The sequence below is a fragment of the Copadichromis virginalis genome, linkage group LG20, assembly GCF_057382275.1.
Source record: "Copadichromis virginalis isolate Kocher_CV1m ecotype Utaka linkage group LG20, C_Virginalis_male_GT1.1, whole genome shotgun sequence".
Lineage (NCBI taxonomy): Eukaryota > Metazoa > Chordata > Actinopteri > Cichliformes > Cichlidae > Copadichromis > Copadichromis virginalis.
In genome coordinates, this window is record NC_140637.1 from 18,583,829 (window position 1) to 18,604,441 (window position 20,613).

Below are 20,613 nucleotides of genomic sequence, written 5' to 3' on the forward strand. Positions count from 1 at the left end.
TACAGACTTTAAACCAGTTCAACAGGATGAGGGTGAATGCAAATATTGAACTACCTCTAAATTTCCATTTTATAATAGAGGGTGCCCCCCCACACCCCCGCGGGCTCACGAAACTGTTTTCTAGCTCTATACTGCCCCCAAGTGGCAGACAAGACTTTAACTGAGGAGACCAAACTTGGTGTGCTGAGAACAGCGCGTGGGGGAGAGTGGGAGACGAGCGGTCAGTCAGTCTGCACAGGGAAACGGGGAAAAACAGAGACATGAGGCTCGTCTTGAGGTTGGTCTAAAGTCAGGTGCAATATCTGCATGACCCAATAAGAGACTTAAAACACTAAATATCAAGGCTGTGAATGACCTGCAATGTAAGAAGTGCCGTTATTTATGTTTTTTATTTAGATTTTCTGAACAGTTTCTGTGCGATTGCTTCCAGATTTACTCATTTAACTGACTGCTACATCCAGTGTTTTTTGTTTTTTGGGTTGTTGTTTTTTTATTTTTAGAAACTCACATCGCTAGTCTGATTCTTACTTACTTCAAGGTCACTCTGGGTATATGTGCTTTAAAGGCTTAAAAACAACTCACTATATATTTTATTTTTATTTGCAAACAATGTAGTTATGCTTTCGCAAACTTGCTTGAACAGCATGCCCAGGTCACAAAGGCTGGATTTTTATTTTTCATTTATTTATTTTTTTTATTTTTTATTTTTTTTGCGGACGGTGGGCATGGTATAAAATAATTCATTTTTATCGTGATAGCAAATTAACGCCCTCCATTATTTTTAACCAATATTAAATGTATCTGCATTCAGGCAAAATGTGCAGACCATTTCTTTAAATGCAAAATCTAAGACCGCAAAGACGCACGGCCACTGGAGCAGACGCTACTAATTCAAAATAAGTCTTTACAGCCAATTATTACGAAATCCACATTGCGGGATAAATATTGCTTATGGAAATGAAACTGACATTTCAGTTTCACTGGTCGAGCAAAAAAAAAAGGGGGGGGGGGGTAAAAATCCCGTCGGATACTGCAGCCAATCAGAATTGTGCTGACGTTTACATCCCCGGAGCATCTTGGTAGTTGTAGTTTCTGGATCATTTTCAGCCCGTTAGCTGCAGTTTAGCCGCTGCCGCGAAGGACTACAGAGCTCCGGATCCTGGGCAGAAGCGGCTTGCGTTGACGGTTGGTACTGTGCGGACTACTGGGGCACGAATATCACCCGTCTGCTTTTTTTAAAAGAAGGTTTAGCGTCTCCAAAAGTTGACATCTGCAAGTATGCAGTCGGAATCGGGAATAGTTCCCGACTTCGAGGTCGGAGAGGATTTTCAAGAGGAGCCTAAAACGTATTACGAATTGAAGAGTCAGCCCTTGAAAAACAGGTCAGTTCTTTTGCCGTGGACAGTTATTTCTCACGCTGGAGCGTTTTGGGGATTAAGGTAATAATTAGGCTGCAGACTTTTTAAAGTGTTGTCCAAAGTCTATGAATGTGCGGGCTTCCTCATTGATGTTACTGAAGCTGGTCCCGGGTTTCAGCCCTCGTTCCTTATGGTCATCCTGCTTGCATGAAGTTATGCAACACATGGGTGTTGTCTTGTCAACATCAACTTCAAATATTAGCTCACAGAGGAGCAGACAGGTCAGAGTTTAGCAAGGTGATGCTCTGCCTGTCTTGTGTTGATGGCTGATATTCAGGTGCTCCTAAAGCAGAATGGTGACTTATTGTTATTTATGAGATTTTTCTTTAAATCTCCCGAGAACTACCTATTTTTTAAGTATAACTGCATAACAACAAGTGTGTAAAAAGTGCCATAAGTCTACTATGGCACTACACCTTGTGCATTAACAGCTTTGAAGTGTCAAAAGTGTGTAAGAAAGTATTAACTGTTAGATAAGCTGTGGTAACATAAATAAATAAATAAATAAATCAAACCTGATGTTTCTTTCAGTGGAGGAGTGTTGCCTTCTTTATAAGTTCACAGTTAATATTAAATGCTCTAAAGTTGTTTCACCAATAAAATAAATCAGCAACCAAAGAGGCAGACAAAATTTAGTTTTCAGCAAGTTGTTGGCCTATTAAAAAGTTGTATAACTTAAGTGCATGTAGTACTGGACAAAGTGCTCCAAGTCCTGACAACAGTTTATTCTTGTAAGGACACAGAACAGAAACAAAGAACAGCTTGCAGCACTGACGTTTACTAATTTAGTTTCAGCTTTGACACACTGAGGCCTCAGAAACATTTAGCTGAGTCAGATCTATGTGTTGTTTCACCTTTCACCCTTTTTCTGGAAGTAATGCACAGCAAGGTTGATGTCTTATACATGTGTCTTATACACGTGTTTAATGCAATGAAATGACAGATTTCCTGTCTACTGTGTAGCATATCAAAACAATACTGAGAAACTTTAGAAAATGCCCTTTTTGCTGTCTTACAATTTTCACTCTTACTAAGAGTGAAAACTGATCCCAGAGCTGGGAAATATGAAGCAAAATCTATGAGATGACTGGAAGGTGGACTTATTTTTTTGTTTTAATATTTTAGGGGACCATGTTTTTGTTCTTATTCTAAACACCTCACTGACAGTGAACTGTAGTATTCTCAATACTCAGTTGGTGTGATTGATTCAATTTAAATTAAGTAAGAAAACATGTAACAACCACAGATCCCTTGGCAGGTGTTACTATTAAATAAATAATAAACTTTTTTCTATGCAATTTATGATTGCATATCAACCTTTATGGATGATTTCAAATCACAATGAAATACTGTTGGGGTGTAATATAAGTCGTAAGTTATAACATTTCATGCCCCTCTGTGATGAGGATGGTGATGACGATTATGCATCTATTACCAGGATGGTGTCAGAGGTTTTGTATTTTGTGTCTGCTCCTCTCTGTTACGTAGTTTAGAGGTGGTGATACATGGCCTCATTGTCAGGGCGAGACATCCAGAGGACAGTACGCCACTGTGTTCGGACAGAACTCTTGCTGCAGACGTTCGCTAGACTCCAGTTATTTTTTTTTTCCTTCCTCTCGTTCTTGATATTTTCTTGCAGATTTGCGGTTTCTCTCGTTTTCTCTAAATTCAATCAAAACACCAGTTAGAAGAACTGTTTGAGGAAGAACTGTCATCTTGGACAGTCTTAGCCTTTAACCTAGTTCTGCATTTTTTAAACTAATGTCTTCAATTTTTTCATTAGTGAAATGTCATTACACTGTTATACACCCTTGGCCTGAATCTGAGGCTGTGTTGTTTTCGTCGCTGGTGTAGCAGCAGCAGCAGCCATTCCAAGTATACGCAAAGTATCAGCACGGTTTCTGAATCTTTGCTGTTTGTTTTTCTTTATGTCATTTTTCTCCTGAATGTGTGAAGTCGTCTGAACCGTGGCTTTGATTGAAGGTATCCCACTTCCCCTTTCTATCACATGAAGATGACCCAGCATAATAAATAATCACGATGACTGTGCCATAAGACAGTTTTGTGCAAAATGGTTATAATTAGTTTGATTGATTACCGAGTTGTCTGATGTCTCCTAATAGCTGCTTAAGAAGTTTCTAAATTTGAAGTTTTGTGTGCGACAAAATGTCATCTTAGCTTTCATAGATCTATTTGTTTTTTGGCTGTCTGCGTATCAGTTTGACAGAGCACACAGACTGCTGCTGACGTCGTGCCAGCCTTTTTGTGCCTAATATAGATGTGAGACAGGCGGCAAAACTAGTCTTCTATGCAGTGTAAATAAGCTATATAAATTTAGCAGGGAATGTGTTATATCAGAAACTGTGAGTCTAGGGATCTTTTTTTTTTTTTTTGCACCCTCAGTCAATACAGAGGCTGAAAGTTTTGCTTTCTAATGAACAGACTAGATTTTGAGCATAGCTTATATTAAATCCATATGGATGAATAAATATGCAAATGTCTTACACAGAAAGATCCCCGGCCAGTAAAGATTAGCAGACACTAGGCAGAAGAAACCAAACAAACAAATGTGTTGCTTTAGTATCAGCCTCACAATGAAATTTTCTTGTTGCTCAATTAACATGTTTCCGTAACAATTTATGCCAGAATGATCACTTTTAACATTTAATGCCATACGTACATCTTTCAGCCACAACATTAAAACCCCTGCTTGTTATAAGCCACAAAAACAGCTGTGGCCCATTGGAGCAAAGACATTGGGGGTATTCTGTGGTATTCTGAACCTTTTTATTGGCAGACCCTTTGGTCATGTGGGTTGTGGGACTGGGTTTTTGCGGATGGAGCTTTGAACTTTTTGTCATTTGGGATCTTGGCGTGGAAGTATGTATCAAAGTTACACCTGCATGAATGCTGGATCCCAAGGTTTTCTGGCAAAACTGCAATTGCTAGCAAGATTGTCAGTGTTAATCATTTCATTAACTGTTGTTAGCGCATCTCTGTCTGTTTAAATATAAAGACTTCCTCAAAATCTTTCTTCAAATCATACAAAGCTGAAAATAAAGAATTGAATGAATGTGAAAACTTTACAATGGGACTTGGTTTATGTTGCTCAGTAAATATCTGTTTTAATAGCTCGCAATGGGTCTTTGTGGGTCGGGTCTACACTTTGGGTTCTCTGTCTTGGATCTTGGCCTGGGGGGTAAAACATGAATGGAACTCAAAGTCTCCTGAAAAAACTTTCAAAACTTTTAACGCTGCAAAACTCTGTTTACTTTTTTACTTTTGTTTTTGGTAAAGAAGAAATTATAATGAACCTTGGGGCACTTTGCATAATAATGATAGCTGAGAGAAGAAAATAACCTCAGGCTTACTGTTAATGCACACTCCTTACAGGCATGTTTGGAAAGATGATGGGCCTTGAATGTGGATCGAGTTCTTTGGAAGAGACATTTTACTTTTACTTTACCTAAAAATGACAAGGATGCAGAGAAATACAGAAGAAATATTGTAGTTTTCACAACTTATTAGTGTCTAACAAGCAAATGAAGATCTTGGTCATTTGTAGTAATATTTTGGTAAGAAAATAAACCTTTCAAATTAAAATAAGGAAGAGGGAAAGAGAATTTAGTAAAATGATGGAGACATCCACAAATCAATTTAAGTTCTTCTGCAATAGAACTGAAGTACAGAATAGGCATTTAAGGTCAAAGCAATGAGCCAGTGGTCGTGAGCTGAGTCAGAGTTTGAGGGTTATGAAACTATGTGTCCAGAGCAGCTTGTTCCCACGAGGTGTCCTAGACAGAGATGCCAAAAAGGTTCATCCATGATCTAAGAAAGACCCAGGGGCTTAAGTGACACAGACAGGTGTTGAGGCTGGAGTAAAATACAGTCAGAACAACTTGTCCTGTAATCATGGTTATCTTTCTGCATTCTCACCTCTTATGTGGCTTTTCAAGCACATCTGCTTAAGATTTCCTCATAAAGAATAAAATAAAAATAAAGAAAAATCATAAACTCTACATCTTTTATTTACTGATTGATTTGGGTTTGCAGTTTTAATATTCCTGACGTGTGATCTTTGTCTGCCTCTGTTGGTGCCCAGAAGGAACTGCAATAACAGAGGAGGCCTTTGAGTGTCGCTTTTATTGACACAAGTCATTATTCTTAACAGTTAAAAGAAATGTAGCCTTCAGGCATGATCACGTCTGAAGCCTGCAACTAGATGATTCATTATTGATTAGTGCAGAATTAATTCGTTGTTTACTCAATAAAATACAAGAAGAACCAGAACCAGTGAATCTTTGGCACGTTCGCTTGAAAAAAGACGGAAATGACTCATTAACTATTTAAGCAGTAAGTTGTTATTACAAGGATATATAGAGGTTATAACAAGTAATTACTTGCATGCATTAGCTGTTGAAAAAAAAACACACTTCACTGTTAAACAGCTAAAACAAATACCTTTACACGGTGACTTAATTATTAAATTTTAACTTGTGGTTAAGACGCACATAATTGCGTCTGTTTATTTTTTTTCAGAGTCATATTTTACAGCAACGAATCGTTACCATGGTTCATTTACGAAGAAAGAATGTGTTGATTGTCTGTCATCACCTTCAAGGAAAGCCGAGAATAAATCAGTCTCACAATGAAAAGCTGTTATGTTGTGCTTGCACATCATTGTTATATCAATGAACTTGAAAATCTTCTGCACTCATTCAACCTGCTGTAGGGAAACGTATCAAAGGCTCCTCCTTACTATCCTCTACTTACTCATTGTTAAAGCACACAGGAAAGAGAGGGAGCTGCAGCTAGAGCAGGCCATCCTGCCGAACACAAGTGAGGGGAATTACTAAGAGCACAGAGCCTAATTACAGAAATAAGACCCAGCAAGTTCTAGTTATTCCATCCAGTCCTGGCTTCCTGGAAGCACATTGCAAAGTACCTGATTTTCTTTTTAGATGCTTTTATGACTGACCCTGTTTTGTTGTGCTTTTGTACTTGAGAGTGAAATAATTATGTATAAATTTTATTTTAACAGTTCTTTATGGAATAGCCATTGTTTTGTAGACCATTGGGTTGTTTGATTTTTTTAAAACGGCTATTATAGCAGCAGTCAGTGACAGTTGCTGCTTTACTACAGGTCAGGATATCTGTGAGTCACAACATTAAAACCATGTACCTAATAATGCGTAGGGCCCCACCATATCTCCAAAAAGGCATTGCTATATATAACTTTATAGGCTATACAACAAAATGCTGTTTTGTCTGTGTTTGATGATGCTAAGGCATTTCCTGTGCTTATGCAGTGTTTATGCACAGTAAATACAAAGTTTCTACCCAGATGTTTACCGAGATATTTGCAGGGTTGAACTATTTACCTAATTTAAATCATTTGTACAGTTGTTTTTCTGTTTGGTGTTTAGACAAATAAACAAAAAACAAAAAAAATCACTTCTATTGCATTCCCTGTGTACAAACCCCACATAATTGACGGTCTAGACATGCATACAGATGCTTTCTATTTTCTATGATTTGCCTGCTTGTGACTGACTTCATACTATCATGCCAGCTGCACCAAGCTGCGCATGTTTGATCAGCACAGGAGTCCAAGTAGATCAATACACTGTCATGTAGGGTCATAATCACTCATTTGTATTCCAGCAGAGAGGTTGTGTAGTCTGCTAGAAGGGCAGCAACTCCTGCAGTTTGGTAGAGAGAAAGAAATAGGAGACAGGATTGTTACTAGTACTCAGTTTGCCTGTGTTTTGATTAGATTGCCTATTTTCACTGCTCTTATCCTGTGCTCACTGTATAGTTATATGCAGTGTGGTCTGCGTAAGTCACTGTCTGCTTCCTGAAAAACACACTGAACGGCCACCAGCGGGAGAAAAGTTGAGCTTTAATGAGTTTAATGTGGTTCTTTAGAATACACCTAATCTGGGGAGTGATGTTTAAACTAATGAAAATAAGCACATAGTGTGTCTTTTTTTTTCTTTCATGTCAGTTCATTTCTATTGTGTAGTGTGCCAGCCTCTTGCAGCAGCAGAACATATGTTGCATTCTAGTACTATTTCTTTTTTTTGCAGTTGTCATTTGAAAGTGAGTATTTGTATCAGCCATGAAAGCTGTAAAAAAGTCATGCTAATATGTACACATAAATAGTTCAAATTAAGGTTAATGTCTCAGCAGATGAATGTGAAGTCAGCTTGGTAGTGTCAAACTTATTATTATGCACTGTGAAGGTCAAACATGAGAGGAAACAATAAGCAGCATATTTTACAAATAAAGGGAGACTTTAAGGTTTAAATAAACCATTTGAAATCCTTTCAGTTTCTCTAAAATGCAGTGTCACTTGGCAAAAGCAAACACGTTTTTGAGTTATGATACTTTTGAGATACAAGATTTTCACAGGACAGCGACCCCTACTTGGTTGTAGCCCATCTACCCAACACGTGTCGGCACATGTCTCTAAGCGTAACACTATCTGCGTGGTTTTAAAGCGGCATATTGATGGACAGTGTGTTTCCAGTGGACGCCTGCACGCTCCTCTCTTCTGCTTTGCTGTTGCTCTGCACGGGGCTGGTCCTATGCCTGGGACTCTGCGTGGCGATTGGAGCTTCCAGGCCGGGCCCTGGAGCCTCCCCTCTCTGACACACTTTCAGCGCTGCACCACCAGCATGACTTTCACTGCTCTCCAAGGGCGGGTGGTGCACCTTCAGGGAAAAACAAACAAATATGGAGGCTGTAGGAGTGCAAGTGTACAGACCCTGTTCATTTGATTGTCTGTGAGTATGGCGCCTCAGCATCTGTGGTATTGCTGCAGTGCATTTGGGCTTTATTTTGGAATCTATATGTTTGTTCAACACTATGTACACATGAAGGGCACCATGCACTGGGCTATATGTGGGAAGTAGTCTTGGAAGATTTCTCCTTGTGTTTTTATGTGCTGAATAGTTTTTGTATGTCAGGATATACATTTATCAGTCTATTATAGTTAATTGCAGCTGGTCACTGGTCACTTATAGCGAGGGAGCGAGTACCTGAAAAGCTTAGAAATCTCATACTTAAGACATAAAGTTAGTAACAGAAGAGGTATCATGTTTTGGCATGCTAGTTATTTGTTTTTTTTGATGAGACTGTAATGGTAGAGTTATTATTCAGTCACACAGAAGTCATTAGGTCTGCAGAATGATCGCCTGTCAATTACCAGCAGTTTTACAGCTGCAGTGCATCTTTATTGGAGAGTATTTTCCTTTAACAGCTCAGTGTTTTGACTCTTCTCAGACTTTGTCGCTCCACAATGTTACTTGATTTCTGTCTTGATGCAGTATTGCTGCTGAATTTTCCTGGTTGTTTGTTGTCTTTAGTGTGTCACTGAATTCTGCTTCAAAGTCTCAGCTCTGACAGTTTGACTAATGGTGAAGTATGATGAAGGCACAGTAGTGAGCAGAATCAGAGGAATCATGAGTTGAGTGGGTGGGACTCTTCAAGACTGTACAACCATTGTTTTTTCCGTTTTTTTCCCTTGAGATACACACGAACATAAGAGGAGGTGTGCGCACACACGAATGAAATTTTAAAAGGACAAAAGAGCTTTTTATGTCTTTCATGGGTTTGTTTGGCAAAGAGCCAACAAACAGTCAAAAGAAAGAAACAGAGAGAAAGAGACAGAGACATTCAGCCTTGCCTTTCTGAGAGGTTTCTGGTCATTCGTATACACAAACACAAGTCAATCGAATTATTAAGAGCGTATTAAAAAAACGCCATGAGGTCATATGTTGTACAGTTTTGTAATAGGGCAGCTAAAGATGCTAAAGAAATAAATGTGTTTTTCAGGGTTCTGAAAAGAGAAATTTTGCAATTTTCTTAAAGTTTATAAGAAAAAATTTCACATTTATGAAAAAATAGCAAATTTACACAAACAAAACAGGTGCATTTACAAAAAAACAAAAAGAACATAAAGATTTACGAGAAAAAAACTCTCCAAAGTCATACTTTTATTTTATTTTAACACTACCCCTAGATCATGTCATATCAAATTTTTAGCCTAAAATGCTACCTCCTACAATGCTTTGAATTACATAGTGTTGCGCACTTGTATCAGAATTTTAATTCGGTTACAATTATTTCTTCCAACAATTATGAATAAAGAATAACATGGTAATGCACTTTTGTCCTGCTGTAAAACTCTAAACTCCACCATAAATGTGCAACAAGTTTAATTCAGCTCAAGCCTGGACAGCAAGCTTTTCAGAATCAGTGTGGTTTTCACATCATCTTTACAAATTATTTCTTAATCAATTGCAAAGCGGTTATAAGTTATAAAATTATAAGAGACTTGTCGATTGTAATTTTCTTGAGCAATTCTGACTTTTTACTTCTGCCAATGTCAATTTTTTACTATTTTTATATGCTTTCTAAGAACCATAACTTATAGCATATACAAGCAAAAACAGGATACAGGATCTTCTCTCCCATAAGCAACATCAAAATAAAGGAATATTATACTGATAGTCTGAGGACCATATACACTAGTACAAAAGGATGCACAAAGAGAAATCTTGTAGCATTGTAAGGCCTGTGAGCAGAATAGAGGCTTACTTGGTTTAGCTTCACTTATTTGACAGGTTTCTAAAAGCATTAGTACCTTCACCGAGTCACTCATCACTTACTTTATTTTTAGTTGTTTTGTTTTTTTTAATTCAGTAAAGCTAAGTTAGCTTTCAAAATAGGTTTGCATGTTTAAATTTTTCTTAGTTAAAAATAATTCCTTTTAGTTTACTTTTTATTAGTTTCAGTATTCATTTTACTGCATTATTTTAATAAGTGGGCTATTTGCCAGGGGCAAGACTTAGGAAGTTTGTAATGGCTATTACTATGCAAACATTTGACTTAAGAGTTATGTACACATTGTATTCTCAATAAGCACGCACCAATGCCTCCTCAGGCTGGTTGTGTTGACAAATGTGAGCAAATTTACAAAGACTAAAACAAAAAACATTTCCTGTAACTGATCATGTAATTTTAGTTTTCTTTCCAACTTTTCACTTTTATGTAGGTTCATAAAGTTCTTTTCACACCAGTTTTTGCTTTGAGTTTAGTTGAAGTTAACTATAACCTTGACATTTATGCACAACACAAATTCAAACAATGCCATACAAACTGTGGACCCACCCAAAAACTTTGCTCAGTAGCACTCCTGGTGGTCAGAAATTGAGCAAGCCACTCTGTGCATCTAGAAGCATGTAGTAAAAAGCAAGCACTTAAGTAAGTGGTAGTTTAAACTGTATGCTACTGTGTTGCCCTTTTTATATTCTTTCCACACATTACAGCTTCTTTGTTAAATTCATTGTGTTTTTAAAACCTCCATGAATGTAGCTGTCAGATACGTGAAAATCCAAATTAAGCAGAAAGTTCCTCAAGTTTTTAGGAGTACTGATTTCTAGTAGGTGATAAAGGTACTGTACTATCCAGTACATTTATGTACTTAAACTATTCAGTGTATATTATGTTTTTTTATTTAAGCGTTCATTTAAAAAAAAAAACCTGTTCATTTTAACAAAAGCTGATTTCTCCAACCAAAAGCATTCAACATGTAACAAACGTGACTAATTATTATTATTATCATTATTATTATTATTAATCAGCTCTAGTTTATCCAAAGAATGTAACAATAAATCCATCTGTAGTTCCAAATCAATTCAAATGTCACATTTGAACTGTAAAACCAAAAGAAAGGGAACAGAAACGAATTTGTTCTTGCAACAAACCGTTGATCATTTAATCACTGAAGTAGATTAAAGGAAAAAAAGAAGAATCAAAGCCTCTGGCTCTGGCAGAGGAAATCAAGAGTTTTAGATCTAGTGACTTTTGTTATGAAATTTGTGGGATGAAAGGAAACACAATCGCCCAAAGTCACACAGCAGAAGGAATTATTCTTTTGAACACTAAACCTGATTCCATATATTGGGTGAAGCACAAAGGAACAAAGGAAGAAACGTAGCTGTTGAATTTAGACACCCAAACCACTGAAGTGCTTCCAGAGAAAAGCCAGAGTTCAGCCTGTGTTTTGCTTTTATAATATATTTTATTATATATATTTGTTATACAGTATTGTTTTGTCTAATATCTGGTGCAGGGTTCAGTGGGTGTGGTTGTAGACAATGAGATTATATCCACTGCTGAGGGGAGATTTATGGTATGTTGAGGGCTCAACACCCACTGAATACGCTGCAAGCTGAGGCTGTTTGACTCCGCTGGCTAATTAGTGCGATTACTGCACAGCTGGATTGGCCAGACATTTTACTGAGTTTTATCAAAAGGATCACTCACTCGATGGAGGCTTTGTCCCGACAACTTCTGCTTCAGCAGAGACTCTCTATTTTAGGACTTCAGGACTCTGTCTGGGGAGTAGCCATCTAAATTTAAAAGAGTGGGAAAACTGAAACAACCTTTACAGACAAAATGTTCCTCTTTTTGTTTTGTCTACAAATGCAAAATGCCTGTGCCTTCCAAAGTCATTAAAATCACAACATTGTTTTCCTTTTTGAAAGGACATCTTAATTGATAATAGATCTTGATAGTAAGTGATTTCATGGAGGTTCAAGTATTTGTTTTCTAAGAGCAAATAAGCAGGGCTGCTTAATTATTTATCTTTGTAAAATAAAAAATAGCAACAAAAAGTGCTCATTGCAAATTCCCATAGCTTTGCTTGTTCTGTTTGACAAGCTTTTGACGATGGCTGATCATCAAAGGTTAAAATAACAGGTTATCAACATAGATCAACCAGTCATTTAATATTAATTTTTGCAGAACAAAAGCTAATAGTTCCCTTTTGACTTCTTCCCCTGAAGTCATCCTCTCTGCCAGTTTTCTTCATGCTAACATTGGCTTTTTATTACATCCATCGTCCCTCAATTTTCTTCTTTTTTTCTGGTTTTCTTGACCCCTTTCTAACCTTTCTAGCACTCTTTCTTTTCACCTCATCTTTCTAATCGACCCTCTGCCTTCTCTCTTATCTTATCCAATCATCCCTTTCTCCCCTCCGCAGCAGTCCGTCAGACCAACACAGTTCATCCAAGCCCCCGCTGAGCTCCTCGGCCATGACATCGCGCATCCTGCTGCGGCAACAGCTGATGCGGGAACAGCTTCAGGAGCAGGAGCGGCGGGAGCAGCAGCGACAACAGGCCTCCCAGTACACACAAACTACACAGGCCCAAACGCCTGCCATCAATGTCAGTGTCCCGGTCAGTTTACCACCTGCTGCACAGGTCCCAATGGAGGTGCTAAAGGTAAGAAAGCATGGTTCAAGTTTCTGATGGTAGGGAGCAACAAAGAATGGGGTGGTGTGTATTATTAGAAGGCTGTTACGGTATCTGTGTAAAGTTTCCACTTGTGGAATTAAACTTTGTATGTGTCATTGGTGCAGCCTGAATGGTCCAGATGTATTTATAGATTTTAGTGACTCGTGCATGAATAGTCGGGCAATCATGGTTTACTATGACTGTGTGTAAAAAAAAAAAAAAAAAAAACAGGAGTGAGTGAAGTGTGTTAAAATGCGTATATGGGGATTATCTTTCCTGAGAGAATTCCTCTTTAATGCATGCTGTGCTTCCAGCCATTTGGATTTAGCCATCTTTAATCCTATTTGCTCAGCTACATTCACATCTTTTCATAGCTTTGATTCCTTGGCAGTCTGAGGGACAGGAGACTGTTAAGATTTTCTGTACGAGTAGAGACCGTAGTGTTCGAGAGCACATTTTAACAACGCATTTCGGTAAGTCTTTCTGTTTGTCCACAGCATGTGCTTTCAGAGGTTGCAATCTTGATGAAACATCTTTAGAAATTCATTCGACTTGTCGTGTTCTGAGGATTTTGGTATAATTGCTGGGTTTTTTTGTAGTGTTTTTGTTCCGGCATTTTACCTTGAATTCAGTGGCTTTCCCTATAAAAAAAACACTGTGTGGTAGTGATTTGGAAAGTGTTTTTGTGCAAATTATGAGAATTTTGTCTTCCTTACATATCAACTTAGTGCGTTTTTTTCAACTTTTCTGTTTGTGATTTCTGAAAAAAATATCAATATCGAGGTGTTAAGATATTGTGTAGTTAGTGTAATTACTCACGAGGACACTTGCCTTTTTGTGCATTTTTAGATTTTGCATTTCTTTAACATGGATTGTCAATAAGCAGCTGGTTTTGTCTCTGACTTCCTCTTTTAGAAAATTGTGCAATAACAGGAACAAGTCTTCCACGTGAAAAATATATGTGACACATAAGAGGATCTCGTACAAATACTTATGTTTAATAATGCCTGTAGTTAAAGGTCTAAAAATGTCAGACATTTGTGCTTGTTAGGTAAAAGTTTAATCAGTTAATCGGTACTATGTCAACAGTTTAGTTGTGGTTTTATCTTGCGATTTCAACTGTTAACCCATACTGTTAGCTGACAGTTGTATGAAGCTATTCACGCTGTTTATCCATTATGTTTGGCAAACAATTTCAGCTGTGTGTATGCTAAAAGCTTTTAGTCATAATTTTACCTAGACATTTACTACATTTTAATTGCACTGTTTAATCTCAGAGTAGTAACGATGCCGATAAACTGTGATTTACTGAATAATCTTTGTTGAGTTAAATCCACCCACAACACTCTCTGAGATTTCATGGTTGCTTGCCCAGCCACACTTTCATCACCCTTGGATGTGTGTGGCATGGGCCAACAGTAAAGGACAAAAACAGTATAGCCATTGAAAACATTACCCTTCTCACGCTGTATAAACATTACTTATTCTCTATAATCTGCAGCTCTTTGAAAGACTTAGGACGCCCCCTCCCCGAACCCTAACCTTGTGTACAATACATCAAGTTAGAGTCATTTTTCTGCTTTGGCGAGAGCTTACAGAAATTCTTCATTGACTGAAGTCCTCAAATGAAAAGGCCATTCCAGCTTGGTGCTGTTGAGCTGGGTTAACCTGCTCTCCTGTCTGTTGGTAGATTAGCAGAGTCCACATAAAGCTCAGGGGTACCAGGCAGAGCTGCTGGACCTCAAAAAGTGCAAACATTAAGCTCAGATGAGTTTATGTAAAGACTGATTGGACCCTTAATTAACCAAGTGACCTCTGACCTTTTTAGGAATAAGAAGGGGATCAGTTTGGGGATCAAGAAAAAGGCGAGCACAGCCTTACCACACACCGAACGCTAATTCAGTGAAGAATGCTTGTAATTAGCCCCCAGCCCTTTCATTCCATGGAATATTTTAGAGAAAAAAAACACTGCTTTGAAATTTACGAAGGATAGGTTTCTGAAAGGGTTAAAAAAATGATTTCTGATTTTTTTTTTCCTTTTTCAAAGGATTTATGGCGCCACAAAAAGAACAAAGTACCCTGTACAATTTTTGTGGATTATATGACGGCTCGTGACCGATATACAAAAGAAAATACACAGAAGTACCACACAGATGTTTCAGTTTGGTTTGGATTTCAGAACTGATTCAGCACACAATGACATGTAAAAAAAACCTTCAGTGTTCATTTCATGAAATTACAGGATAGCTTTAATAACATTTCTCTCCGCAGTAACCAACACTGATTAATCACTTTAATCACGTTAGTTATTAGTACCTTTTTGCTCAATATGATTGTAGATGATGAGCAAATTCACGTGATCATAATCTCTGTTTTTGTTTGGTTGGAGTTTTTTTGTTTTGTTTTTAGCAGTTCCTGCTCATTTTAACCCAAGTTTTATACAAACAACACACGATTTTTATTCGGTGGTAATTTGGGCTTTTGCATGACAGCATTACAAAAGTACAGAGGAAAACCCATAAATTGCTGCTCACATTAGCATCACAGTTGCTGTCTGCAAATTCTGCAGAGCACATTAGCAGCTTAACTGTGAGACAAAGTGGCCTATTCTTCTAGTCTGCATAGAAAATGGGGGCAGTCTTGTTAATATATCCTGGTTGGCCCATCATGGAATGCCTGTAGCATGCAAGTCAAAAAAATACAAATCACTGTTTGTCATTCTGCACTAACCCTACGTCCTCTCTTAGTACAGCTGGATGCTTTGTGCTCATTTCTGCAGTGTTTCTGACTCTTTGGGGGTTATGTTGCTTATGCCCTTGGGCCTGTTGGTGGCTAAAAACGAGATGATAAACAACAAGCTTTTTTTGTTTTCCATGGATACAGATGCCAAGAGTTAGTAGTTGATGCCACATTTCTAAACTGTATTTTGGAAAGACTGTTAAGTGAAGTTTGAATGCTGGCTGCTGGCACTAAGATCTCTCTATAATTCATTATTCTGCGTGCTGGGCCTTTACAGAAACTGAAAACCTAATGATTAATTGTAGATGTGTGCAATAGTACGTGATGTATCTGTTCTAAATCAGTCATGAACATCACCACGATAAACTTCTTGCACGTAGTTTATATGCAGCAGCAGTCCTGTAGATGTTTGTCACTCTATGTATGTTCTGTGCTTCCACAAAGTGTGCCAGCTTTGTAAGCACACCATTAAATGATCCTTTTTCCAGCTTATAAACTAATGATTTGTCACGCCTAAAATTATTTCCATGTAACAACAGGAGCCGTATGGCTTGACAAGGTCGAGATGTTCCAGGCTGGGATCTGTGAGCCTTCAGGGGCTCCATTGAATTCACCCAAAACAGTGAGATCATCTAATTATGTGGGATAATTTAGGAAATCCCTGAGGACAAAACAAGCTAGAAGAAGCCCCTGTGCTCATTTCAATGTAAAGACAGAACAAACAGATTTCAACCTGCTAAACATGTCTTTGTCACAGATTGCCTAAACCTACTAGTTACATGTACTAGAATGAGATTCATTCGAAATTATCTTATTTTTATGTTTGCATTGTTGTTTGCGTCATTCATTCATTTGCTACATTTTAGTGAAAAACGAAAGTCACCATTTTTTTAAAGGGTTAAATTCCAGCTTCATATCTTAAAAAAGGCTCGTTTTTACAAGCAGTAGTCCAAATACACAAAATCTTCGGTTTACTATCACATGGATAAAGAAAAGCAGCAAGTCCTTACATTCTTAGCTCCACCGCACTTGAATCTAGAAACTACTTTCACCTTAAAATTCACTCAAATGACAAATTAAGTTATCAGAATAGGTTCGTTTATTAGTTTCTTTATTTTGTTTTTTAGCATTTTCATTGATCGGCCAATCATTTTAGTTAACCCTAACCCTGCAGTGTGTAAATGTAGCACAAATGAATCAAGACTTTTACTCACTCAAAGCCAAGTGTTACATGTGCTGTATTAATGGGTGTATGCAGTTGTGCTTGTAGTTTTAATTAGGGCACCTTTATACTTTGTCTTGTGCACATAATGCCCTGAATGCCCTCTTTGTTTCTATATTAGAATTCTGTGTGTGTGTGTGTGTGTGTGTGTGTGTGTGTGTGTGTGTGTGTGTGTGTGTGTGTGTGTGTGTGTGTGTGCGTGTGTGTCTGTGGGAGAGAGAGGGGGTGGCGTAGGCTTCCTACAGTAATCCCTTATAAACTTTTTTTTTGTTTCTATCTTTAGACAGTGCCAGCTATCAGCTGTGGGTGTGTTAAAATGCATGAGACAAGGATGGAGGATTAGTTAACACGTACATGGGTGTTTTTTTTAAAAATAGTTTTAGGAAAAATCACAATCACACAATCACTGTTTTTTATAAAACAAATCTCTGTCTGCATGAAAATACAAAAACACTCTACTGCCAAGAGCTTGCCAAACTAACAGACGGTGATATAACCCTAACCCCAAAGACTTGTTGGCGAATAAGAAGCACTGACACTGTGAGTTTTCTGTCTAAACATCATCACTGACAAACAGTGTTCATAAAAAGTTTCCCATGCAAGTTTTCTAAAGGATTAGTTTTTCAACTTAAACTTAAAAGCTGTGTCTGCACGTGGACACGAGGCCGAGAAGCCTAGAAAGGCCAAAAATACCCATGTGCGTGTGATTTGTTATACACACACACACAAGACTTGTGTCTTTGTGTGTATAACAAACAGTCTTTCTGTACGTTTATGCTTACAGCAGTGGCTTACAAGCTGGAGGTCTGGACCTCCCCAGAGGGCCAAAAGATAAATGTGAGAGGCTAAACGCTACAGGCTGGGAAAGAAAAGCTGTGGAGGAGGAAACATGTCTCATCATTGTATCTATGCTGAAAGGACTGGGCAAGTCATCTCAAACTGTAACGGAAATATTACAAAAATGAAAAACAGGGAATGAAAAAGAGAGTTTCAAGTATTAGAAATATTACTGTATATTGTCATATTTCTGTCCAATACGGCATCATCTGCCTGAAGACACAGAGGCAGCATGTTATAGCATGTTTTTAAGAGTGGGATTTAATTCCAAATACCTTTACAAATTATCAAAAGGCATGATTTTAGCCTCAAACTAGTCACATGAATCAGAAAGAAAGCAAAACAGTTGCCATGATTTTAAAAAGTAGCGCTTTATTTTTTAAGCTGTAAATTTTACATCCAGTGACTCTGTCCAGCATTTCTGATTTCTCCTTTACTCAAAACATACAACTTTGAAAAAGAAGCAAAGACATCTCACTTTGTTCTCAGCACTTCCAAGTGTTGCAAAAAAACAACTGATAAGACTAAATAGACCATGAAGAACCTGCCTGGTTAACAAAAACGAGAAAAAAATTTAATTAAATTTAAATTTAATTTAATTTAATTGTTTTGGGAAATCTGACAAACATTAATTGTGCCACTAGGATTGTTTAAATACAAATTGATACACTAAGCAGTATACAGTGTGGAGTTTCAGTTCCATTCTTGATGTTTGGGGTTGATTATCAGCAAAATTTGCAATACTTGAGAACTGAATCTGACCTGAACTCGATTCTGAGATTAAGAAATAACTAAGATGTGAGACTTTTCAGAAAAATCACTCACTGTCTATGTAATTACTACTTGAAAGAATTCTTCATTGTGCTTAAACATGTATTAGTAGAGGCTCCATAATGTAGGGGTTAAAGCATTTGCCTACAAAGCAGAAGATCACACGTTTAGGACTAGGAGAAGACATAAATCCCTGGGAGGAAGGGCATCTGGAAGGACATCAAAATCTGTGCCAAATCAAATATGTGGATCCATCCACTGTGGCAACCCCCTGCAAATAAGTGAGCAGCTGAAAGAAGCTGAGATAAGAGTTCATATGAATAAATAAGACACTAATTAACAAACATTTGCAACGCCGCTGGTTGTGCTGTGGCATATGCTGTGGATTATACAGGTTTTCCCACATACTGATTTGTTTTTTGAAATAGAGTGTTAACAGTAGTTTTAAAGCAAAATTATTAAAAAATAAATAAATAAATACATCAAGTTGATATGTATTCAGAACACATTTCTCTTTTTCAAAACTTTACGGGGCCTTATTAAAATGTAGGACAACAAAGGTTGTTGTTTCAGCATCGAAATGAAAAATTAAGAGCCTGTTCTAAATGTGACTGACTTAAATCAGCCTGTGTCTTTGATAAATACCATAGATAACAAGAATTCACTGTTTGCTTACACATTATTTATGCGTGCATTGCAAATAATTGTGTTGCTCATTAATAGCTCTTGATTAGGTTCAGTCCATTATCAGGATCGGAGCCTCTGCAGTTTTAAAATGTAATCATTTCATCATATATATAAGTAAGTGGCATAAAATCCAATTATGGATCAAATTTTATACATTTTCTGGTGACGTCATTTGCATAACAATACACCAACGGTGAAGGCAGTGTAAAGAATAAAGAATGTTGTTAGTGACCATCACTAATGAGCCTCGTTCTTTTGCCCAGAGTGTGATGTCGTTCTTGTTAATGAGTCATTGACTGACTGTAAATGTGCCCCCCTCTGTGGTGTCAGCTTTACAACCTTGTGAGGACAATTTACGGCCCAAGGTGATCTGAGTCTTAGCTGCAGGATATACAAAGTGTGACTAGATAATGTGACTCAGCTCTTGTAAGTAAAACTAGCTATAGTGTCAATTTTTAATAGCCAGTTGTAGAGGATGTTAATGTGGCTCACATGAGTATCCCCTGAAGAACAATGGTACATGAACATGGAAAAGAGGCTCTGAAAGAGCTTCTGTTCTGGAAAGAAGAATTTGACAGTCACAGAGAGACAATAAGATTGATAACCTCACCTGACCTAATGGTTATACTCGGCTTTATTTACATACACCTGTAAAAGTGATTTAAGTCATTCAAACTAGTCTGCTTTATTTTATATTTCAGAGTTTATTGAATTAAAATGTGTAAATCTGCAAATACTGAGAGGCATTTCTGTTGATTTTCAGAACATACACAAAATATATACATCATATATGATCTCTATGACAGTGCTGGGTGAAAACCTTTATATTAGATTACAATAATCTGCATTCAGTGAGTGCACGGGAATGTCCATAGTGTACAGAAAATACCAATGATTTTAAATAATAAAATATACATCTGGAACATTGCAAACCTGCACACATGAATGACTATCACACTTTTATTTGGAATCGGTTTCAACAGATGGGACGAAGTAATATCTATACTCTATAAGGCAGTCTCAACAACTAATTTTTATAACCTTTCGCTGTAATTGAAACTCTTGAGTGCAGTGTGCAAACTGAGGAAGTTTTCACATAGGCAGAGGAAAATGACAGGGGTAGCTTAGAGTTCATCTACAGCCCGTGGCCTCCTCAGGTCTGTTAATAAGCATAGACATTTAAGGTTTATGCACAACAAAATGCATAATTTCTTTTGGGCTTATGATTCGCCTGTTCTTGTCAATTAAAAAGCTGAAGACAACTAAGGATGACATAGACTTTATTCTTTGTGCTGTGTTAAACAGGGAGCACACGCCAAGCATCCACATGGGTTAACAAAGTGGATAGGGCAGAGTAAGCACCCCGGGCAAGATTCAGTAAAAGGGTGCCCTTCCAAAACAAAGGCTCTAACTGTTTGCACCACATCCTGACATCAAGTGATACACCATAAAGTAATAAATACAGATTTTACATAAAACAACACACATTTAAAAAGGCTCATTGTATTTGACAGAGATTCCCTGACATGCATAACTAATGAAGTTTCTTGCCTTTTAAAAGATGAGCTGGTGTGTCTGTCCTCCTATTAGCAGCCTTAGTCGTCTGGTGCAACCAAGAAGGAAACAGCTAGAG

At 37.6% G+C, this 20,613-nt stretch overlaps 1 protein-coding gene across 10 annotated transcripts in view; it reads left to right on the plus strand.

The window, feature by feature from the left end:
- The first annotated feature begins 207 nt into the window (after positions 1-207).
- LOC146684630 (microphthalmia-associated transcription factor-like) overlaps positions 208-20,613 on the plus strand; it is a 28,987-nt gene continuing 8,581 nt past the window's right edge. For 3 of the 10 annotated variants that reach the window (XM_085444923.1, XM_085444925.1, XM_085444931.1), the window contains exons 1-2: positions 1,080-1,382; positions 12,472-12,712. In XM_085444923.1, coding sequence (XP_085301049.1) covers positions 1,279-1,382; positions 12,472-12,712 — 345 coding nt within the window. In that variant the 5' untranslated portion in view covers positions 1,080-1,278. Of the gene's footprint in view, positions 278-1,078; positions 1,383-7,955; positions 8,207-12,471; positions 12,713-20,613 lie in introns of those variants that run through there. The other 7 variants (XM_085444924.1, XM_085444926.1, XM_085444929.1 and 4 more) reach the window with 6 other exon arrangements.